At 39.8% G+C, this 24633-nt stretch overlaps 4 protein-coding genes across 4 annotated transcripts; all 4 read left to right on the top strand.

Moving 5' to 3' along the window:
• Positions 1 to 201: 201 nt before the first annotated feature.
• LOC122139588 (protocadherin alpha-8-like) lies at positions 202 to 3416 on the top strand. The gene has a single exon (XM_042737893.1). It carries the CDS (start codon positions 892 to 894, stop codon positions 3271 to 3273), a length of 2382 nt encoding a protein of 793 aa, XP_042593827.1. The 5' UTR covers positions 202 to 891; the 3' UTR covers positions 3274 to 3416.
• Positions 3417 to 3836: 420 nt separating this feature from the next.
• On the top strand, positions 3837 to 6747 carry LOC109101869 (protocadherin alpha-3-like). Its single transcript, XM_042737894.1, has 2 exons — positions 3837 to 3894; positions 4007 to 6747. The coding sequence occupies exon 2, from the start codon at positions 4032 to 4034 to the stop codon at positions 6411 to 6413; it is 2382 nt and encodes a 793-aa protein (XP_042593828.1). The 5' UTR covers positions 3837 to 3894; positions 4007 to 4031; the 3' UTR covers positions 6414 to 6747.
• Positions 6748 to 7473: 726 nt separating this feature from the next.
• LOC122139560 (protocadherin beta-9-like) lies at positions 7474 to 15903 on the top strand. Its single transcript, XM_042737715.1, has 7 exons — positions 7474 to 7701; positions 9151 to 9246; positions 9313 to 9546; positions 12156 to 12947; positions 13491 to 13643; positions 15015 to 15773; positions 15868 to 15903. The coding sequence occupies exons 1-7, from the start codon at positions 7474 to 7476 to the stop codon at positions 15901 to 15903; spliced, it is 2298 nt and encodes a 765-aa protein (XP_042593649.1).
• On the top strand, positions 15789 to 18853 carry LOC109101868 (protocadherin alpha-2-like). Its single transcript, XM_042737896.1, has one exon. It carries the CDS (start codon positions 16478 to 16480, stop codon positions 18851 to 18853), a length of 2376 nt encoding a protein of 791 aa, XP_042593830.1. The 5' UTR covers positions 15789 to 16477.
• The last annotated feature ends 5780 nt before the right edge of the window (positions 18854 to 24633 follow it).

Raw genomic sequence — 24633 nt, 5'->3', positions numbered from 1 at the left:
GTCCAAGTATTTACAGGATACAAATTACGACGGAACTCTGTGTCACAGCATCCATTACAGATCTGGAGACAAACGATACATGTTAGTTGGACCCAGAATGAGTATCGGCTCTACTATTGTTCCTGGCAGTAATGGAAATACTCTAGTGATCCCAGATCGCAGGAGAAGATGTTCTGGAGAGGTAAGAATGTCGATTTTTTTTTCTTTGTATGTAATTATTAACTCCATCTTCACATACAGACTGCACAATATGTTTCTCATAAGACTGGTGAGCTAAATCGCAAGTTAATAATTTCTGACGGTTGTTTGCTTTACAAAAAGTACAATGTGTTTGCTTTACCAGATGTTTAAATGTTTGCTGTTGTTCCAAGTAATGACAGCGTAGCGGGAGCTGTCCGTTGCGCTGGTGCTGAAATTAGTTGCGGTTCCCTTAGAATGGACTGGATTTATTGTGAATTAAAGACGACTTTACTGTGCTCTTACACGCGTCTGCACGAGTTGTTTTATGTGATATTTATGCACTTTAATTGAATGAAGTAGCATGTAGGTATAGTGGGCCACAGAATGCAATTTATTACGTGGTTTTCTACGTGTTTAAAGAAAAGCTTTTGAGAATTTGTCTTCCTGTAGACCACTAAATGTCACTGTTGCTCTAGTATTTATGTAGCAGATTAAGTCCTGCCCTTGATGATGACGCGAAACGGGCTGTATTGTTCCTCGCATTCATGATGAAACATTCAGGAGCTGATGAACATTATAACGGTAACAGACTGTGCTAACTGTATTAACAGTGGACCCATTTTGATTCGCATGATGTATCCAACATTACATTATGGAATCTAATCATCCAGAATATACTGATCATTAGAATAACATTTGCCGACAGTCGCAATGGAAGCTAGAGGACAAAGGCGCGGAAGGGAGCGCTGGTGGATTTTTCTGTGTTTCTATTTGCTTGTGTGCCTCGGACAGCAGGTTTCAGCGCAGATAAGATACTCTATTCCAGAAGAGGTGAAAGTGGGATCTGCTGTCGGAAATTGTGCTAAGGATTTGGGTCTTGATGTCAGTACATTGGTGGACAGACGTTTTCGTATTGTGTCTGGATCAAATGAAGCTCTTTTCCAGGTAAATCAGAACAATGGCATCTTGTATGTGGATAAGCACATTGACAGAGAAGAGGTGTGTGATGGAAATAGCGCCTGCTTGATTACTTTAAAAATAGTTGTCGAAAAACCCCTCGAGGTCCATTATGTGGAGATTGAAATCACAGATGTGAATGATCACTCGCCTTCTTTCCACGATAAAGACTTCTACATAGAGGTTGCGGAAAACACTGTTACTGGAACACGATTTGAACTTCAAACTGCTCGAGATCTGGATGTGGGAGCTAATTCAGTTCGACATTACCAGCTGAGCAAGAATGCGCATTTTGATTTGGAAATTAAAGATATTGTATACGGAGATAAAACCCCTTTCCTAATATTACAGAAACCATTAGACAGGGAAATTACTGAAAAACACAGGTTACTACTAACTGCAGTAGATGGCGGAAATCCACCAAAATCGAGTACGCTTAATATCACTGTATTTGTTCTGGATGTGAATGATAACCGACCCATATGCAGTAGTGATACCTTAACGATAACATTGCGTGAAAATGCAATTATTGACACTGTAGTGACAATTATAAATGCAAGTGATGTTGATAGTGGGCTAAATAGTGAAGTAGAATATACATATGGCAGAAACACGAAACCAAAAATACGTGAAATATTTCGATTAGATCGGGCGACAGGTGAAATACGAGTTAAAGGCTTGATTGATTTCGAAGAAAATGATATCTACAGTTTAATGATAAGGGCCTCAGACAAGGGTCTTCCTCCTTTGAACACCGATTGTCAGCTTATAATTAAAGTTGAAGATGTAAATGACAATAATCCAGAAATACAATTAACATCTCTTTCAAATGTAGTTTCGGAGGACGCAAAAATTGGAACGGTTATTTCTCTCGTTAGTGTAAATGATAAAGATTCTGGAATCAATGGAAAAGTTGTTTGCAGCCTATCTGACAATGTGCCATTTGAGTTGAAACCCTCTGTTCAAGATAACATGTATTCCCTTGTAACGAAAGAACGCTTAGACAGAGAGTTAGTTTCCGAATATGATATAAAAATAACAGCAACAGATTTAGGCAATCCTTCTCTGTCAGCTTATAAAACTATGTTTGTACAGGTGTCAGATGTAAACGACAATATCCCAGAATTTTCGTCAAATCCTCTAGAGCTTTATTTAACTGAAAACAATTCTCCAGGCGCTTCTATATTTTCTGTCAGTGCTTCAGACAAAGATATTAATGAAAATGCTGCCATAACTTATCATATCCTTAGAGGTGGAGGGATACAGAACGACATGGCATCTGCCTTGAATATAAATTCTGAGACTGGTGTCATTCACGCGCTAAAGAGCTTTGACTTTGAAAGTGTTAAAACGTTCCAGTTCCATGTGCTCGCTACAGACTCTGGAACTCCGTCTCTGAGCAGTAACGTGACAGTTAACGTGTTTATTCTGGATCAGAACGACAACGTTCCAGTTATCTTATATCCAGTCAGCGCTAACGGTTCTGTTGAGGGTGTGGAAGAGATTCCCCGTAATGTGAACGCAGGTCATTTGGTGACTAAAGTCAGAGCCTATGACGCAGATATAGGATACAACGGCTGGTTATTATTTTCACTGCAGGAAGTTAGTGACCACAGTCTCTTTGGTTTGGACCGCTACACAGGACAGATAAGGACCCTTCGCTCATTCACAGAAACAGACGAGGCCCTGCATAAACTGCTCATACTGGTCAAAGACAATGGGAACATTTCACTCTCAGCAACAGCGACTGTGATTGTCAAAGTTGTGGAGCCCAAAGAAGCTTTTGCAGCTTCTGATATTAAAAACTCAGTAAAAGACGAGGAGGAAAACAACATGACATTTTATTTGATCATCACTTTGGGCTCGGTTTCAGTGCTTTTTGTCATCAGCATCATCGTGTTGATTGTAATGCAGTGCTCTAAACCGACAGACTATTCGTCCAAGTATTTACAGGATACAAATTACGACGGGACTCTGTGTCACAGCATCCAGTACAGATCTGGAGACAAACGGTACATGTTAGTTGGACCCAGAATGAGTATCGGCTCTACTATAGTCCCGGGCAGTAATGGAAATACTCTAGTGATCCCAGATCGCAGGAGGAGAGATTCTGGAGAGGTAAGAATAGAAGATTAATTCTAATTGCAATCAACGTGTTGGTTTGCTATTTTCATATGTTATGATTGCAGAAAGGTATTCTTTTACATTATGATTTCATAGCACAAAGTCTCATTAAATAGCATCCTGGAAAAACATTCCAATCAACCAATCGGAATTGAGATATAACTATTCAGGAAATATCTGTTTTAGTCTTACAATCAGGGTTAGGTGCTTCTACACCCTTGTTAATCGGCTGTCATTTCCCACTGATGGCCAATAATGTTGATTCAGGAACATGTGTTACTTTGCAAAATCACAATAGCTTGCAGGGGAGTTGTCCGCTGTTCTGGGTTCTGAAAAGCACCCAATGCAAACATAAATTTGTTTGTGCCTTTTTCTTTTTTTTTTTTTTTGGTATGTTCTGGAAAATATTTTAAAAACACCCATGTTAGTCCTCAAAAATACTGGATGGATGTAAACTTAAATATAGCTCTTTTATGTTTACGTTTACGTTTTCAAACCACTTGGTGTCGGTGTTGCTCCAGCATTTGTCCAGAACATTGAGTCCTGTCCTGATGATGACGCGAATAGTGCTGTATTGCTTTTTCACACACACTGGAAAGGCTCGGGATGCATGGACAATACGCTGCACTGAAGGTACCTAAAAACACGATTTCATATTTAGGCCTGGTTATATTCTTGCTATGTACTTGCTAAAAATATCCTTCTGCGGCCTCTAATACTCAAGGATATATACATTTGATCCCAGATAAACCGTTTGCTAATCGCGCGTGATGGAAGCTGGAGGACAAAGGCACAGATGGGAGTACTACTGGATTGCTTTGTGTATTTCTTTTCTTCTTGGCATCGGACAGCAAGTTTCAGCTCAGATAAGATATTCGATTCCAGAAGAAGTGAAAGAAGGGACCGTTGTGGGAAATATTGCTAAGGATTTAGGTCTTGAAGTAAGTAGTTTGGTGGACAGGCATTTTCGAATCGTTTCTGGATCTAAGGAGGAGCTTTTTCAGATCAGTCAGGAAAATGGCGTTTTGTACGTTCATAAGAAAATCGACAGAGAGTCTTTATGTGCTGGCAGTGGTGTTTGCATGGTAAATTTAAAAACCGTTATTGAAAACCCTCTCGAGATCCATTATATAGAAGTGGAAATAACAGATATAAATGATCATTCTCCTAGCTTTGCTGAAAATGAAAATCAACTTAGAATTTCCGAGTATACGCTCCCTGGCGCTGATTATCAGTTACAGGCTGCCAAAGATCCAGATTCTGGAACGAATTCAGTCCGGTCCTATAAGTTAAGTCCTAATGATCATTTTGAAATTCGAGTTAGAGAGAATGATGAAGATAAAAAGCCTTTTTTAGTCCTTAAGAAGGCCGTTGATAGGGAGATTACAACTACATACAAGCTGATTTTAACAGCAGTTGACGGGGGAAATCCTCCGAGATCTGGTACTCTTAACATTACAATTAACATTCTAGATATAAATGATAATCGCCCTGTATTTAGTCGAGAGACATATTCTGTGACATTACAGGAAAACTCTGCTGTTGGCACTGTGGTTGTTCGAGTAAATGCAACTGATATAGATGATGGTCCGAACAGTGAAATCGAATACAGCTTTGCAACGTTAAACGGCAAGGTGCATGAGGTTTTTGAGCTCGATCAGGTTACAGGTGAAATACGTGTAAAGGGGAAAGTTGACTTTGAAGAAACAGAAGTTTATAAACTGGATATTCAGGCATCAGATAAAGGACATCCACCACTATCTGCAAACTGTAGAGTTGTAATTAAGATTATTGATGTGAATGACAACCGGCCTGAGATTGAGATTACATCACTTTCAAAGAACATCCCTGAAGATTCTAAACCTGGAACTGTAATTTCTCTCATCAGTGTGACTGATAAAGACGCAGGAATCAATGGTAAAGTGATTTGTCAGTTAAACAAAAATATTCCCTTTGAACTAAAGCCTACCTTCAAAGACAATATGTACTCTTTAGTGACAAAAGATCGTTTAGATAGAGAGATGATTTCACAGTATGACATTATAATAACTGCCTCTGATTTAGGACAGCCGTCTTTGACTGCATCAACCACTCTAAACGTTCAAATATCTGATGTGAATGATAATGTGCCGGATTTTTTAATAAATCCTCTAAATCTATATTTAATGGAAAATAATGCAGCCGGTTCGTCCATCATTTCGGTAAGCGCCTCTGATCGAGACACAGCTGAAAATGCTGTGATATCTTATCACATAATTAGGGGAGGTGGAACACATAATGATTTGACATCTTTCTTAAACGTAAATTCCGAGACAGGCATTGTTTATTCGTTAAGAAGTTTTGACTTTGAAACTGCTAAAACGTTCCAGTTCCATGTTCTCGCTACAGACTCTGGAACTCCGTCTCTGAGCAGTAACGTGACAGTGAACGTGTTTATTCTAGATCAGAACGACAACGTTCCAGTGATCTTACATCCAGTCAGCGCTAACGGTTCTGCTGAGGGTGTGGAAGAGATTCCCCGTAACGTGAACGCAGGTCATTTGGTGACTAAAGTCAGAGCATATGACGCAGATATAGGATACAACGGCTGGTTATTATTTTCACTGCAGGAAGTTAGTGACCACAGTCTCTTTGGTTTGGACCGCTACACAGGACAGATAAGGACCCTTCGTTCATTCACAGAAACAGACGAGGCCTTGCATAAACTGATCATACTGGTCAAAGACAATGGGAACGTTTCTCTATCAGCAACGGCGACTGTGATTGTCAAAGTTGTGGAGCCCAAAGAGGCTTTTGCAGCTTCTGATGTGAAAAACACTGTAAAAGACGAAGAGGAAAACAACGTCACATTTTATTTGATCATCACTTTGGGCTCGGTTTCAGTGCTTTTTGTTCTCAGCATCATTGTGTTGATTGTAATGCAGTGCTCTAAATCGACAGACTATTCGTCCAAATATTTACAGGATACAAATTACGACGGGACTCTGTGTCACAGCATCCAGTACAGATCTGGAGACAAACGGTACATGTTAGTTGGACCCAGAATGAGTATCGGCTCTACTATAGTCCCGGGCAGTAATGGAAATACTCTAGTGATCCCAGATCGCAGGAGGAGAGATTCTGGAGAGGTAAGAATAACAGATTCATTCTAATTAGACTACAGCTACTGTTTTGCTTTGATATTGTTAAACCTAATAGTTATTCATGCAAAATGTTATGCCTTAAAGTAGTTATGATTATACAGCACAAAAATCCTTTTCAGTGTCCTACTTTGACAGCTTGTATTGTCTGATCGTGTTGTAAGAAACCGCGGATCGCATGGAGCTGTTCATTGCGTTGGTGCTGAAATTCCCTTTTTTCATTCTTTTTTTTTTTCATTAAAAAACACGGTCAGTGGTCGAAAGTTTCTGAAACCATGTAAACTTAAGTCCTATAATTGCTATTTTTTTTTCCAAATGTGTATTTAATACTGTTTACTTTAGCTTACACTCTCAGAAAAAAAAGGTACAAAAGCTGTCACTGAGGCAGTACCTTTTCAAAAGGTACACTTTTGTACCTTTTAGGTACTAATATGTGCACTCTAGGTACTAAAATGTACCTTTAAGGTACCAATATGGACTGTTTAGGTACAAAGTTGTGCCTTTTGAAAAGGCCCGGTGACAACTTTTGTACCTTTTTTTTCCTGAAAATGTATTTAATGTGCATTCTTAAGCAATAACGCATTTTGTCTTTTCTATTTAAGTACTTTGAATGGATTTATGTCCATTATCTGTTTAAATTTCTATATTTTCATTTATAGTGACTTACATTTTTAATGGTATTTTCATTTTTGTAATGGGTTCGACAGGGGATGTAACACTTTACCGTGCACGATACAGAGTTGCTAAATCCTTTAGAATCATTTATAATATTTTAGAGATTGGTTGTTTGAAATGAACAGTAGACCGCTCGGTGTCAGTATTGCACTGTGATATGATGGAGAGATTATGTCCTGCCCTAAATGGTGACATGCGCAGTGCTGCATTGTTCTATACATTTTAGGAGCCACTGTGAGCCGAGGAAAATTATAGTGCTTGCGGTGGACTGACTATGCGACGTAGGACATAATTTAAACTATTTCCTGATTTCTGGTACTACACGGATTATCTTTTTGAGAGTAATCACTGATAATACATGTCTGGTTCTGGAATATTTTTGTTTTAATTCCTCGCGATGGATAAGGATGGACAAAGGCGCAGATGGGGATACTGGTGGATTGCTTTGTGTTTGCTGATGCATTGTGATCAGCCTGTTTCTGCACAGATCAGATATTCTATTCCGGAGGAGGTGAAAGAGGGATCACAAGTGGGAAATATTGCTAAGGATCTCGGTCTTGATGTCAGTTCGTTAGAGCACAGACGATTCCGTATTGTTTCTGGATCTAAGGACAGTTTTTTCAAGGTAAATCAAAACAATGGCATCTTATATGTTCATAAGAAAATCGACCGAGAGGAGATTTGTGATGGCAATGGCGCATGTTTGCTAAACTTAAAGATTGCAGTTGAAAATCCACTCGAAGTTCACTATGTTGAGGTTGAAATAACAGATGTTAATGATCACTTCCCTTCCTTCCCAGAAAAAGACTTGCAGATTGAAATAGCGGAAAACACTTTAAAGGGAACTCGCTTTGGTCTTCCAACCGCGCGAGATTCAGACGTTGGCATACATTCAATTCGCTCCTACCAACTCAGTCAAAATGATCATTTTGATATTGAGATAGGAGACAGTGAGTACGTGGATAAAAATCCTTTTCTTCTTTTAAAGAAACATTTAGATAGGGAGATTCGGGAGAAGCACGTATTAACTTTGACTGCAGTCGATGGTGGAAATCCACCAAAATCCGGCACTTTAAATATAACTGTCACGGTCCTCGATGTTAACGACAACCGTCCAGTATGCAACAGAGACACATACACTATTACGTTAAAAGAAAACGCCTCTCCCGGTTTTTCTGTAACATTTGTTAATGCAACTGACCCAGATGAGGGCGTTAATGGAGAAGTTGAATATGCTTACAGTAGGAACGTGCAGCGAAAAGTACATGATGTATTTGAACTAAACAAGGTGACAGGTGAAATCCGTGTCAAAGGCAAAATTGATTTTGAGGAGAATGACATTTTTAGTCTGAGCATCATGGCTTCTGATAAAGGGCGCCCTCCATCAAACACCGACTGCAGAGTTATCATTAAGATTATTGATGTCAATGATAATGAACCAGAGATTGAGGTCACGTCGCTTTCTAATACTGTTTCGGAGGACTCAAAGCCCGGGACAGTCATTTCTCTTATTAGCATAACGGACAGAGATTCAGGGATTAATGGTAAAGTTGTTTGCAGCTTGTCAGAGAGTGTACCTTTTGAGTTGAAACCATATGTTCAGCAGAACATGTATTCTCTAGTAACCAAAGAGAATTTGGACCGAGAAATTGCGTCCCATTATGACATTACAGTAACAGCTACTGATTTAGGAAACCCAGCTCTTTCAGCTTCAAAATCTCTGAGCATAGAGGTGTCCGATGTCAACGATAATACACCGCAATTCCCCCACAGCCCTCTTGAGATTTATCTGTTTGAAAATAATCCACCCGGACAGTCCATATTTTCTGTAAGCGCCACTGATGAAGACAAAAATGAAAATGCTCATATTACGTATCTTATTGTAAGAGGCGACCAAACACAAAGTGACATGACTTCGTTCCTTAACATCAATTCTGAAACAGGCTTAATTAGTGCTCTCAAAAGTTTTGACTTTGAAACAGTCAAAAAGTTTCACTTCCACATACTCGCTACAGACTCTGGAACTCCGTCTCTGAGCAGTAACGTGACAGTGAACGTGTTTATTCTGGATCAGAACGACAACGTTCCAGTGATCTTATATCCAGTCAGCGCTAACGGTTCTGCTGAGGGTGTGGAAGAGATTCCCCGTAATGTGAACGCAGGTCATTTGGTGACTAAAGTCAGAGCCTATGACGCAGATATAGGATACAACGGCTGGTTATTATTTTCACTGCAGGAAGTTAGTGACCACAGTCTCTTTGGTTTGGACCGCTACACAGGACAGATAAGGACCCTTCGCTCATTCACAGAAACAGACGAGGCCCTGCATAAACTGCTTATACTGGTCAAAGACAATGGGAATGTTTCACTCTCAGCAACAGCGACTGTGATTGTCAAAGTTGTGGAGCCCAAAGAGGCTTTTGCAGCTTCTGATATTAAAAATGTTGTAAAAGACGAGGAGGAAAACAACGTGACATTTTATTTGATGATCACTTTGGGCTCGATTTCAGTGCTTTTTGTCATCAGCATAATCGTGTTGATTGTAATGCAGTGCTCTAAATCGACAGACTATTCGTCCAAGTATTTACAGGATACAAATTACGACGGGACTCTGTGTCACAGCATCCAGTACAGATCTGGAGACAAACGGTACATGTTAGTTGGACCCAGAATGAGTATCGGCTCTACTATAGTCCCGGGCAGTAATGGAAATACTCTAGTCATACCAGATCGCAGGAGGAGAGATTCTGGAGAGGTAAGAGTGACAGATTATTTCTAATTACAATCAGTGTGATAGTTTGCTTTTACACACACACACACACACACACACACACACACACACACATATATATATATATATATATATATATATATATATATATACAATATTGTGTATTTTTACTTATGACTTAACAGCGCATAGTCTTGTTTAGTAGCCTACTTTGTTTGATATTTTGATTATCTGATCGTAATTGTAAGTAACCAGTTTACAGGGTGCTGTCCACTGCGTTGGTGCTGAAGTTTGATGCAAAACTTCAGAATATGATTGATTGTAAAATGCATAATTTCTGTGATAGAAATATGCTTAAATTACTTTTTTTTTTTTTTTTTGCATTTTATGAAAACATTTTAAATTTTAAATTGACATTTTTTCCAGTGTTTTTATCACTGACAGTGGTTTATTTCAAAATATTTTCTAGTATTTTAAACGACAGTGGTTTATTTCAAAATATTTTCAAGTATTTTAAACCACTTGGTGTCGGTGTTGCTCCAGGATTTGTTCAGAATATTGAGTCCTGCCCTGATGATGACGCGAGTAGGGCTGTGTTGTTTTTTTCACACACACTAGAAAGCCTTGGGATGCATGGACTTATACTGACGGTTCTTTAAAAGACCAGTTTCTTATTTTCTTATTTTTTCATTATGTACTTGAAATCCCCACTTGAGTACGGTCTTTCATAATCGAGGATATATATATTTGATCCTAGAGAAACTGTTTGCTAATCGCGCGTGATGGAAGCTGGAGGACAAAGGCTCAGATGGGAGTACTGCTGGATTGCTTTGTGTATTTATTTTCTTCTTGGCATCGGACAGCATGTCTCAGCTCAGATAAGATATTCAGTTCCAGAAGAAGTGAAAGAAGGGACCGCTGTCGGAAATATTGCAAAGGATTTGGGTCAGGAAGTAAGTAGTTTGGTGGACAGGCATTTTCGAATCGTTTCTGGATCTAAGGAGGAGCTTTTTCAGATCAATCAGGAAAATGGCGTTTTGTACGTTCATAAGAAAATCGACAGAGAGTCTTTATGTGCTGGCAGTGGTGTTTGCATGGTAAATTTAAAAACCGTTATTGAAAATCCTTTGGAAATGCATTATGTAGAAATAGAAATATCAGATATAAACGATCATTCCCCTAGTTTTCCTGAAAAAGACCAGCGCTTGCAAATTTATGAAAATACGCTCCCTGGCGCTGATTATCAGTTACAGGCTGCAAAAGATCCAGATTCTGGAACGAATTCAATCCAGTCCTATAAATTAAGTCCTAATGATCCTTTTGAAATTCGAGTTAGAGAGAGTGATGGGGATAAATTGCCATTTTTGGTCCTTAAGAAGGCTGTTGATAGGGAGATTACAACTACATACAAGCTGCTTTTAACAGCAGTTGACGGAGGGAATCCTCCGAGATCTGGTACTCTTAACATTACAATTAACATTCTAGATATAAATGATAATCGCCCTGTATTTAGTCGAGAGACATATTCTGTGACACTGTCGGAAAACTCTGTTATTGGCTCTATGGTTGTTCGAGTAAATGCGACTGATATGGATGAGGGCACAAACAGTGATATTGAATACAGTTTTGCAACGTTAAATAGCAAAGTCCATGACGTTTTTGAGCTCGATCAGGTGACAGGAGAAATACGTGTAAAGGGGGAAGTGGATTTTGAAGAGACAGAAGTTTTTAAACTCGATATTCAAGCCTCGGATAAAGGGCATCCACCAATGTCTGCAAAATCTAGAATTGTAATTAAGATTATTGATGTGAATGACAACCGGCCTGAGATTGAGATTACATCACATTCAAAGAACATCCCTGAAGATTCTAAACCTGGAACTGTAATTTCTCTCATCAGTGTGACTGATAAAGACGCAGGAATCAATGGTAAAGTGATTTGTCAGTTAAACAAAAATATTCCCTTTGAGCTAAAGCCTTCTTTCAAAGACAATATGTACTCTTTAGTGACAAAAGATCGTTTAGATAGAGAGATGATTTCACAGTATGACATTATAATAACTGCCTCTGATTTAGGGCAGCCGTCTTTGACTGCATCGACCACTATAAACGTTCAAATATCTGATGTGAATGACAATACCCCGGATTTTTTAATAAATCCTTTAGATCTTTACTTAATGGAAAACAATGCAGCCGGTTCCTCGATAATTACAGTAAGCGCCTCTGATAGAGACACAGCTGAAAATGCTGTGATATCTTATCACATAATTAGAGGTCACGGAAGTCATAATGATTTGTCATCTTTCTTAAATATAAATTCCGAGACAGGAATTGTTTATTCATTAAAGAGCTTTGACTTTGAAACTGCTAAAACGTTCCAGTTCCATGTTCTCGCTACAGACTCTGGAACTCCGTCTCTGGGCAGTAACGTGACAGTGAACGTGTTTATTCTGGATCAGAACGACAACGTTCCAGTGATCTTATATCCAGTCAGCGCTAACGGTTCTGCTGAGGGTGTGGAAGAGATTCCCCGTAATGTGAACGCAGGCCATTTGGTGACTAAAGTCAGAGCCTATGACGCAGATATAGGATACAACGGCTGGTTATTATTTTCACTGCAGGAAGTTAGTGACCACAGTCTCTTTGGTTTGGACCGTTACACAGGACAGATAAGGACCCTTCGCTCATTCACAGAAACAGACGAGGCCCTGCATAAACTGCTCATACTGGTCAAAGACAATGGGAACGTTTCTCTCTCAGCAACTGCGACTGTGATTGTCAAAGTTGTGGAGCCCAAAGAGGCTTTTGCAGCTTCTGATGTGAAAAACACAGTAAAAGACGAGGAGGAAAACAACGTCACATTTTATTTGATCATCACTTTGGGCTCGGTTTCAGTGCTTTTTGTCATCAGCATAATCGTGTTGATTGCAATGCAGTGCTCTAAATCGACAGACTATTCGTCCAAGTATTTACAGGATACAAATTACGACGGGACTCTGTGTCACAGCATCCAGTACAGATCTGGAGACAAACGGTACATGTTAGTTGGACCCAGAATGAGTATCGGCTCTACTATAGTCCCGGGCAGTAATGGAAATACTCTAGTGATCCCAGATCGCAGGAGGAGAGATTCTGGAGAGGTAAGATGTGATAATATATTTTGATATTGGATTCTTTTAATTCCAGGTTGCTATATATATATATATATATATATATATATATATATATATATATATATTTTTTTTTTTTTTTTTTATTTTTTTTTTCCCTTCTTCTCAGTTTTTGCGAGTTTTCGAAGTTTTTTCTCCGATAGTGCTCTATTTCTTTAAGAATGTGCTATACACTCAAATCCGCCCGGTGTCAGTGCTGCATTAATGTTGCGAAAGAAACCGATCTGCTTGTGATGACGTGAAAGGCATTGTTCCTCACTTGGAGAGGCTTGTGTGAGCGTGCTGTTAAGAAGAAAGGCTCACGGACATAATTACGCTGGTGTTAAAGAGCATGCCCATATTTTGGATTAGATTCCAGGCCTGTACGACACATGAAATGCACGCCATTTAATGTGCTGTTTAGCTGATGGACAAATCATTCCAATATTCGCGATGGGGCACGGAAGACAACGACGCAAACTGGATTGTTGGTGGATTGTTCTGTGCTTCTTTTTTCTATTTTGCGTCGAACAGCAGGTTTCAGCTCAGATAAGATACTCTGTTCCAGAGGAGGTAAAAGAGGGTTCCGTTGTAGGAAATATTGCTAAGGATTTGGATCTTGATGTCAGTACATTGGTGGACAGGCGATTCCGTATCGTTTCTGGATCTAAGGATGCTCCTTTCCAGGTAAATCTGAACAATGGCATGTTGTATGTTCAAAATAGAATCGACAGAGAAGAGCTTTGTGTCGACAATAATGTCTGTCAACTGAATCTGAAAATTGCTGTTGAAAATCCCCTCGAAATTCATTATGTAGGCGTTGAGATTACGGATATCAACGATCATGCACCTGTTTTCCCCGAGAAAGAACAGGATTTAAAGATCGCAGAAAATACTTTAATTGGTGCTGATGTTCAGTTGCTTGCAGCTCGCGACCCCGATTCTGGAGCAAATTCCCTTCGTACATACAAACTGAGTCATAACGAACATTTTGAATTGGAAGTCAGAGATGGCGGAGAGGACAACAAGATACCAATTCTTAAGCTGCAGAGAGCCCTTGATAGGGAGCGACATAGTGAGCACCACTTAGTGTTAATCGCTCTAGACGGTGGAAATCCACCGAAATCAGGAATTATGAACATTACCATAAATGTTATTGATATTAATGACAACAGACCTGTGTTTAGTAAAGATGTTTACTCAGTAACAATTACTGAAAATCTTCCTGTAGGGAGTCTCATATTACAAGTAAATGCCACAGACGCAGATCTGGGACAGAATGGTTATATAATATATTCATTTGTGAGCAACTTAAAGAAAAAGGTATATGATACATTTGAAATAGACAAGAATACAGGTGAACTTCGTGTTATAGGTGATGTTGATTACGAAGACACAGAAGTATACAGAGCTGACGTCACAGCGTCAGACAGCGCAGAGCCTCCCATGACTACAAACTGTAGAGTAGTCATAAAAGTTACAGACGTAAATGATAATAAACCAGAAATAGAGGTAACCTCTCTATCTAATCTAGTACCAGAGGATTCTAAACCAGGAACTGTTATTTCACTGATTAGTTTATCAGATAAAGACTCAGGTGGTAACGGAAAAATAGTCTGCAGTCTTTCTGAGGGAACTCCGTTTGAGCTAAAACCTTCTTTTCAGGAAAATATGTATTCGCTTGTGACGCAAAAGGCTTTAGATCGAGAGTTGGTTGCTCATTATGACATTTTATTAACTGTTACTGATCTGGGGCAGCCTCCTCTGTCCTCAGTAAAGACTTTAAGCATTGAGGTTTCAGATGTGAATGATAATAAACCAGAATTTCCTCAGAATCCTCTCGAGCTTTTCTTAGTCGAAAATAATCCACCCGGCGCGTCAGTTTTTTCCATTAGCGCACTTGACAAAGACCTAAACGACAATGCTGTCATTTCATATCGTATAATTCGAAGTGATGGAACAAAAAACGATTTATCACCATTCCTGAATGTCAATTCTGAAACTGGAGCTATCCATGCGCTGAAAAGTTTTGATTTTGAAACGATGAAAACTGGACAGTTTCAGGTGTTGGTTACAGACTCTGGAACTCCGTCTCTGAGCAGTAACGTGACAGTTAACGTGTTTATTCTGGATCAGAACGACAACGTTCCAGTGATCTTATATCCAGTCAGCGCTAACGGTTCTGCTGAGGGTGTGGAAGAGATTCCCCGTAATGTGAACGCAGGTCATTTGGTGACTAAAGTCAGAGCCTATGACGCAGATATAGGATACAACGGCTGGTTATTATTTTCACTGCAGGAAGTTAGTGACCACAGTCTGTTTGGTTTGGACCGCTATACAGGACAGATAAGGACCCTTCGCTCATTCACAGAAACAGACGAGGCCCAGCATAAACTGATCATACTGGTCAAAGACAATGGGAACGTTTCTCTCTCAGCAACAGCGACTGTGATTGTCAAAGTTGTGGAGCCCAAAGAGGCTTTTGCAGCTTCTGATGTGAAAAACACAGTAAAAGACGAGGAGGACAACAATGTGACATTTTATTTGATCATCACTTTGGGCTCGGTTTCGGTGCTTTTTGTTATCAGCATCATCGTGCTGATTGTAATGCAGTGCTCTAAATCGACAGACTATTCGTCCAAGTATTTACAGGATACAAATTACGACGGGACTCTGTGTCACAGCATCCAGTACAGATCTGGAGACAAACGGTACATGTTAGTTGGACCCAGAATGAGTATCGGCTCTACTATTGTTCCTGGCAGTAATGGAAATACTCTAGTGATCCCAGATCGCAGGAGAAGAGATTCTGGAGAGGTAAGAGTATGTGAATTATCATAAACAACATTTTCTCAGGCTTAGTGTCAACAAATTGGGATTTTCTTTCTTTTTTCTGTCTTTCTTTTTTCAGGATCGAATTCACTATGAGGGTTATTTTATCTTCTGACTAATAAGAGCATTCTTTATTCATTGTTGCTTGGGAATTATGTTTTGAACGTTGGAATAAATATCCGTTGTCTGTGGTGCTGAAATGTTTCACCTTTGTAGAATCACAATCTTTCCTATCATTGTTTGTTGGAAAAGTGCTTATCTCTTTCTTTAGTTTACCCATTTGAAATATTGTATAATAACTATGTTGTTATAAGTATATATGCGTCATTTATAAAATGATTTCTTTCAGACGTTCCTGTATGTGTCGGGCAGTCATTTTATGGTCTCCTTAGATGGCATATATAACAATTCATGCTTACCTGTTTGTGCCATGTGGTGTCAGTGTTACATAAGGATATTCAGGAGAGATTTTGCCCTGTCCATTGATATGTGGTGCGCATGGCTGTTCTGTTCATTTTCACTGCGATGGGTATATCACGAGAAGCTGGATATGACCATTTTCCTCTGCTATTTAAAAGCGATGATATTGCAATGAATACATGCTGACATGAATGAGTAGTTCACTCGCGCAAATGATCTGAAATTGTATTATTATTCTCTTTTTTTTTTTTTTAAGAAATATTTTAACGATGGAAGCCGCAGGACAAAGGCGCAAATGGGAGTGCTGGTGGATTGCTTTGTGTCTCTCTTTGCTGCTGAGGTTCGGGCTGCAAGTTTCAACTCAAATACGATATTCTATACCAGAGGAGGTAAATGAGGGATCTGTTGTGGGAAATATCGCAAAGGATTTGGGTCTTGATGCGAATACTCTGGTGGACAGGCGTTTCCGTATCGTCTCTGGATCGAAAGACGCTCTTTTTGAGGTAAATCAGAACAACGGTGAATTGTATGTAACTAAGGAAATTGACAGAGAGGAGTTGTGTGATGGAAATAGCGTGTGCCTGATAAATCTGAAAATCGCCGTTGAAAACCCACTTGAAATACATTATGTTGGAGTAGAAATCACAGACGTGAATGATCACAGTCCTCGTTTCCCCGAGAAAGAACAGCATTTTGAAATGGCTGAAAACACTATTGAAGGTGCACGATTCGAGCTCCAAACTGCAAGAGATCCTGACATTGGAAGCTATTCTATTCGGCTTTATAAATTATCAAAGAGTAATTTTTTTGAGCTAGAAATGAGAGACGGTGAGGAAGAGGAAAAGAATCCAATTTTAGTCTTACTTAAACCTTTAGACAGAGAGCAAAATTCAGAGCATAGACTCGTGTTGACTGCTGTGGATGGAGGCATCCCCCCAAAGTCAGGTACATTAAATATTACTATTACTGTTCTTGATATCAACGATAACCGCCCTGTATGTAGTAAAGATATATATTTAGTAACGCTTCCAGAAAACACACCTATAGGGACAGTAATAGCACGCGTAAATGCCACTGATTCTGATGAGGGTTTAAATGGGGAGGTTATTTACACTCTGGGAAAAACTAGTAGACGAAAAGTTCATGAAATATTTAGCCTGGATAGCGTAACTGGCGAAATTCAGATTAAAGAGCCAGTCGATTTCGAGGAGAACGAGATACATAGATTGACCGTCCAGGCTACGGATAAGGGTCAGCCGCCGATGACCACTGATTGCAGAGTCATTATAAAGATCACAGACGAAAATGACAATAATCCCGAGATAGACGTCACGTCCCTTTCTAATACAATTTCCGAGAATACAAAACCTGGAACTGTAATATCTCTGATTAGTGTATCAGATAAAGACTCTAATGTTAATGGCAAGGTTGTTTGTAGTCTTTCAGACAATGTTCCGTTCGAGTTAAAGCCATCTGTTCAGGAAAACATGTATTCTTTAATAACTAAAGAACGCTTGGACAGGGAACTTATCGCAGATTATGAAATCACAATCAAAGCCAGCGATTTAGGTCAGCCACCTCTCTCTTCTTTTAGAACTGTTACTGTGCAGGTGGCTGATGTTAATGATAATAAACCAGAGTTTGTCAAAAATCCCCTCGAGCTGTATTTAGTGGAAAATAACACTCCTGGTGCATCAGTATTCTCTGTGGGCGCGTCAGACAAAGATCTAAATGAAAATGCCGCGATCTCATATCAGATAGCTAGAGGAAATGGAACAGAGAGTGACATGTCTTCGTTTCTCAGTATTAACCATGAAAGCGGCGTTATCCATGCGCTTAAAATATTTGATTTTGAATCTGTTAAAAAGTTTCAGTTCCAAGTTGTTGCTACAGACTCTGGAACTCCGTCTCTGAGCAGTAACGTGACAGTGAACGTGTTTATTCTGGATCAGAACGACAACGTTCCAGTGATCTTATATCCAGTCAGCGCTAACGGTTCTGCTGAGGGTGTGGAAGAGATTCCCCGTAATGTGAACGCAGGTCATTTGGTGACTAAAGTCAGAGCCTATGACGCAGATATAGGATACAATGGCTGGTTATTATTTTCACTTCAGGAAGTTAGTGACCACAGTCTCTTTGGTTTGGACCGCTACACAGGACAGATAAGGACCCTTCGCTCATTCACAGAAACAGACGAGGCCCTGCATAAACTGCTCATACTGGTCAAAGACAATGGGAACATTTCTCTCTCAGCAACAGCGACTGTGATTGTCAAATTTGTGGAGCCCAAAGAGGCTTTTGCAGCTTCTGATGTAAAAAACGCAGTAAAGGACGAGGAGGAAAACAATGGGACATTTTATTTGATCATCACTTTGGGCTCGGTTTCAGTGCTTTTTGTCATCAGCATCATCGTGTTGATTGTAATGCAGTGCTCTAAATCGACAGACTATTCGTCAAATTATTTACAGGATACAAATTACGACGGGACTCTGTGTCACAGCATCCAGTACAGATCTGGAGACAAACGGTACATGTTAGTTGGACCCAGAATGAGTATCGGCTCTACTATTGTCCCGGGTAGTAATGGAAATACTCTAGTGATCCCAGATCGCAGAAGGAGAGGTTCTGGAGAGGTAAGAGTGTGAAATATATTAAACAACACTTTCTCAGGCCTACTGTCATCGAATTGTAATTGTTGATATTCCTTGTCCATGTTGCTGAAATGTTTCACCTTTGCTTAGCAGCAATGCTTTCGTTTCCTAGTTTGTTTGAAAAATACTTACAGAAATGTTGGACTTTTTTTTCCACCATGTCGAAGCATAATGATTGCTTGTTTTGAATTTTGTTCTAATGTTATGTCTTGAGTTGATCAGCATTTCTTTCTTTTATTTACGTGACAGTTTAGTTTCACTACTTCTTTTATACCATGTGGTGTCAGTGTTACATAAGGATATGAAGTAAAGCTTTGGCCCTGCCTATCTATGTGTGGTGCGCATGGCTGTTCCGTTCAGTTAAACTGACAGCAGCTGACGAGTATATCGCGAGAAGCGGAAATATAGGAAATGTTCTAAAATGTTATCGATGTGATTTAATCAAGAATGTTGCATCCGGAAATAGAACATTTCCACTGAACACCATCGTTACTTGTTTTAAGCTGTTTTAAAGCAATTTTTAACGATGGCTAAACAGAGGCGCAGATGGGAGAACTGGTGGATGGCTTTGTGTTTCTCTTTCCTTCTCTGCTTCGGACCGCGGGTTTCAGCTCAGATAAGATACACTGTTCCAGAAGAAATTAAAGAGGGATCTGTTGTGGGAAATATTGCTAAGGATCTTGGACTTGACGTGAGTACATTGGTCGACAGACGGTTCCGTATAGTCTCTGGTTCTAAAGACGCGTTTTTCCAGGTAAATCAGAACAATGGCGAATTGTATATTCATAAAAGCGTAGACAGAGAGGAGCTTTGTGAAGGGAACGGTGCATGCGTAGTAAATCTAAAAACTGCGGTCGAAAATCCTTTAGAAATTCACTACGTTGCAGTAGAAATAACAGACATAAATGACAACCACCCTGGTTTTTCTGAACAGAATCAACATTTCGAGATTGCAGAACACACCCCTATAAGAACGAGCTTCCAGCTGCACGCAGCACGAGACCAGGATGCCTCACCATATTCTGTTCGCTTGTATAAACTGAGTCAGGATGAAAATTTCGAGATTGACATCAGAAGCAGCGATGAGGAAAAAATCCCCTTTTTAGTATTGAAAAAACCACTCGATCGCGAACATAAATCAGAGCACCTGCTAATTTTAAAAGCTCTCGATGGTGGAAACCCTCCAAAATCAGGTACCCTTAACATCACCGTTACCGTACTGGATATTAATGATAATCGCCCGGTGTTCAATCAAGACACATATTCTGTCAGTTTACATGAAAATTCCCCAGTTGGAACGACTGTGATTAAAATAAAGGCAACTGACAGCGACGAGGGCTCAAACAGTGAAATTGAGTATTCGCTTGGTAAAACTTTAAAGCGCAAAGTTTATGACGTATTTCACTTGGATCGCATTACAGGCGAAATAACGGTGAAAGGCGAGGTAGACTTTGAGGATGCAGACGTTTACAAACTGGATGTGCAGGCTTCAGACAAAGGTCAGCCTCCTTTGTCTGCTCAAGGTCGAGTTATTATAAAAATACAAGATATAAACGATAATAAACCTGAAATTGAGCTGACTTCATTATCTAATATTGTTGCTGAAGACTCTAAACCTGGAACAGTAATTGCGCTGATTAGTGTCACAGATAACGACTCTGGTGTTAATGGTAAAGTTGTATGTAGTCTTTCAGACAATGTTCCTTTCGAGTTGAAACCATCTTTTCAAGATAATATGTACTCGCTGGTGACAAAGGGGCGTTTGGATCGTGAACTTGTGCCCCGTTATGACATCACAATTACAGCAACAGATTTAGGTCAGCCGGCCTTATCATCTATCAAAACCTTAAGCATCCAAGTAGCAGATGTGAATGACAACCAGCCAGAATTTTCTAGTAATTTCATTGAGCTATACATATTTGAAAATAATGCTCCTGGAGCCTCCATATTCTCAGTAAGAGCATCTGATAAAGACGTGAATGAAAATGCCTTGATATCATATCAAATGAACAGAGGTGTAGGGACACAGAACGAGATAACCTCATTCTTGAACATAAATTCAGAAACCGGGGTTATTCATTCCCTTAAAAGTTTTGACTTCGAAGCAATTAAAACTTTTCAGTTTCACGTGATCGCCACAGACTCTGGAACTCCGTCTCTGAGCAGTAATGTGACAGTGAACGTGTTTATTCTGGATCAGAACGACAACGTTCCAGTGATCTTATATCCAGTCAGCGCTAACGGTTCTGCTGAGGGTGTGGAAGAGATTCCCCGTAATGTGAACGCAGGTCATTTGGTGACTAAAGTCAGAGCCTATGACGCAGATATAGGATACAATGGCTGGTTATTATTTTCACTGCAGGAACTTAGTGACCACAGTCTCTTTGGTTTGGACCGCTATACAGGACAGATAAGGACCCTTCGCTCATTCACAGAAACAGACGAGGCCCAGCAAAAACTGCTCATACTGGTCAAAGACAATGGGAACGTTTCTCTCTCAGCAACAGCGACTGTGATTGTCAAAGTTGTGGAGCCCAAAGAGGCTTTTGCAGCTTCTGATGTGAAAAACGCAGTAAAAGACGAAGAGGAAACCAACGTGACATTTTATTTGATCATCACTTTGGGCTCGGTTTCAGTGCTTTTTGTCATCAGCATCATCGTGCTGATTGTAATGCAGTGCTCTAAATCGACAGACTATTCGTCCAAATATTTACAAGACACAAATTACGACGGGACTCTGTGTCACAGCATCCAGTACAGATCTGGAGACAAACGGTACATGTTAGTTAGACCCAGAATAAGTATCGGCTCTACTATAGTCCCGGGCAGTAATGGAAATACTCTAGTGATCCCAGATCGCAGGAGGAGAGATTCTGGGGAGGTAAGCACATTTTAAGAACATAACAGAAATGATGTTGTTAATTTCATTAAAAAAAAGAAAGAAAGAGTTTTTTCTTTTTCCTGTTTTCTTTTTTTCTTTTTTTCTTTTTCTTTTTTTTGCTGTTTGTAAGATCTCTATCATAAGACTCTATCATAAGGAGCGTATTGTTCAACTGGAGTAAAACGGTCACTAAATTGTTTCTGAACTTGGGAAAGACGTGGATTGCTGTCTATGGTGCTGATCTTTTATTATATTGTTTGCTTTATATTATTTTCTGTATTGGTGCTGTATTTATGTGTATCTATGTGGACGCGCAGCATGATTCTCATATTTGATACATAGCTACTGTGCAACAGAATGCAGTGGTCGCGAGGTGTCAGTGTAATCCTAGACTACGGCTCATGACGTCAACTACTTTTATTCCTCCCCTTTGCATTTTTGCTTGTCCTTCCTACTGGTCGATGGATTTAGTGATTTCTTGCTTTTGCTATTAAGCGGTTCGTTTCTTTTTTCTGCAGTAAATGTAAACCTTTAGGTGTAAAAGAAATGCTATATCTAGTCGAGCGAGTGATGTAGAGGAACTGTTGTAGAACCAGCCTGTATTATCTGCAAAATGGAACAAAGAAAATTCGCGCAAAGGCAGATGGAGCACACGAAATTGACTCTCTTGTTGGCTGCACTGCTTGTGTTTGGTGCAATGGGACGAGAGCAAATTCAGTACTCAATCTCAGAGGAGCAGAAGGACGGAGCTGCTGTGGGAAATATCGCGAAGGATTTGGGCATAGATCATCGAACCTTAAAAGAGCGAGGATTTCGGATCGTATCGACCTCAGGCGAGTCTATGTTCAGTGTGAATCAGAATGACGGTGTCTTGTATGTGAACAGTAAAATAGACAGAGAAGAGGTATGCGAAAGGAGCACCCCATGTTTAATTAATCTGAAAATCGCTCTAGAAAATCCACTTGAAATCCACTATGTAACTATAGAGATTCTGGACATAAATGACCACGCTCCGAGTTTTCCTGAGAGTGAGATGCATTTAGAGATCGGAGAATCTGCCCTTCCCGGCACGCGATTCCAGCTTGAGGCTGCGCGCGATTCTGATAGTGGAAGTAATTCTGTGCATCATTACAAACTCACTCATAACGATCATTTCCGCCTTGAAGTCAAAGATCGTGGAGAAGACGGTAAAATTCCCATCTTGATTTTACAAAAACCTTTAGACCGAGAGGTTATTCAAAACATTAAATTGCAGTTAATTGCTGTCGATGGGGGAAAGCCTGCCAAGTCTGGGACAATGGAGATAACTATCAATGTATTAGATATAAACGATAACGTGCCATTGTTTACAAAAGATTTTTATTCGGTCATGCTGAATGAAAATGCACCTGCTGGTACAACTGTGATACAGGTCAACGCCACAGATTTGGACGAGGGCCCGAATGGTGAGGTAGTTTATTCATTTGGTAAAAGTGTTAATAGTAAAGCAAGAAAGCTGTTTGATATTAACACCGTCACTGGTGAGATAACAGTAAAGGGGGTATTAGATTATGAGGACAAAGACAGCTATGAGATTGATATACAAGCATCTGACAAGGGACTAATTCCGATGATTACTGATAAGAGCGTGACCATAAAAATAGTTGATGTAAATGATAATGCTCCAGAAATAGAGGTCACATCATTTTCAAACTCCATTCCAGAGGATTCTAGACCTGGTACTACAGTGGCTTTGATTAGTGTTTCTGATTTAGACTCTGGACTCAATGGCAAAGTGACTTGTTCTATAGAAGATGACATGCCTTTCAAACTAGTAGCTTCTTCACAGCATAGTACATATTCATTAGTTACCACCTCACCTTTAGACAGAGAAACAAAATTTCAGTATTACATCACATTAGCTGCAAAAGATTTGGGACAGCCATCATTGTCTTCTCTTAAAACTATAACTGTTCTGATATCAGATGTAAATGACAATAGTCCAGAATTCTCATTTTCCCCGTATGCATTTTATGTGATGGAAAATAATGTGCCAGGCAAATTTTTATTTTCTGTTTCTGCTACTGACAAAGACTCTAATGAAAATGCTATAGTTAGCTATCACACATGGAGAGAAACTAGTGAGGAAAACAAATATACGTCCTTCATTAATATTAACTCTGAAAATGGGGAGATTTATGCACTAAAGAGCTTTGACTTTGAAACTGTTAAAACATTCCAGTTCCAAGTTGTTGCTGCAGACTCTGGAACTCCGTCTCTGAGCAGTAACGTGACAGTGAACGTGTTTATTCTGGATCAGAACGACAACGTTCCAGTGATCTTATATCCAGTCAGCGCTAACGGTTCTGCTGAGGGTGTGGAAGAGATTCCCCGTAATGTTAACGCAGGTCATTTGGTGACTAAAATCAGAGCCTATGACGCAGATATAGGATACAACGGCTGGTTATTATTTTCACTGCAGGAAGTTAGTGACCACAGTCTCTTTGGTTTGGACCGCTACACAGGACAGATAAGAACCCTTCGCTCATTCACAGAAACAGACGAGGCCCTGCATAAACTGATCATACTGGTCAAAGACAATGGGAACATTTCTCTCTCCGCAACTGCGACTGTGATTGTCAAAGTTGTGGAGCCCAAAGAGGCTTTTGCAGCTTCTGATGTGAAAAACACAGTAAAAGACGAGGAGGAAACCAACGTGACATTTTATTTGATCATCACTTTGGGCTCGGTTTCATTGCTTTTTGTCATCAGCATCATCGTGCTGATTGCAATGCAGTGCTCTAAATCGACAGACTATTCGTCCAAGTATTTACAGGATACAAATTATGATGGGACTCTGTGTCACAGCATCCAGTACAGATCTGGAGACAAACGGTACATGTTAGTTGGACCC

This window comes from Cyprinus carpio, chromosome B14, assembly GCF_018340385.1.
Source record: "Cyprinus carpio isolate SPL01 chromosome B14, ASM1834038v1, whole genome shotgun sequence".
In the NCBI taxonomy this organism is placed as follows: domain Eukaryota; kingdom Metazoa; phylum Chordata; class Actinopteri; order Cypriniformes; family Cyprinidae; genus Cyprinus; species Cyprinus carpio.
This window is presented reverse-complemented; position numbering and strand designations above follow the sequence as displayed.

What these genes read in the sequence shown, in the direction of transcription:
- LOC122139560 (XM_042737715.1), top strand. Translation starts at nt 7,474, where the DNA reads ATGGATAAGGATGGACAAAGGCGCAGATGGGGATACTGGTGGATTGCT. An exon ending in AAGACGAGGAGGAAAACAAC is followed by an intron (nt 9,547 to 12,155) that starts GTGACATTTTAT and finishes TATTCATTAAAG; the next exon opens with AGCTTTGACTTTGAAACTGC. An exon ending in GGAGGAGAGATTCTGGAGAG is followed by an intron (nt 12,948 to 13,490) that starts GTAAGATGTGAT and finishes TGCGTCGAACAG; the next exon opens with CAGGTTTCAGCTCAGATAAG.
- LOC122139588 (XM_042737893.1), top strand. Translation starts at nt 892, where the DNA reads ATGGAAGCTAGAGGACAAAGGCGCGGAAGGGAGCGCTGGTGGATTTTT.
- LOC109101868 (XM_042737896.1), top strand. Translation starts at nt 16,478, where the DNA reads ATGGAAGCCGCAGGACAAAGGCGCAAATGGGAGTGCTGGTGGATTGCT.
- LOC109101869 (XM_042737894.1), top strand. Translation starts at nt 4,032, where the DNA reads ATGGAAGCTGGAGGACAAAGGCACAGATGGGAGTACTACTGGATTGCT.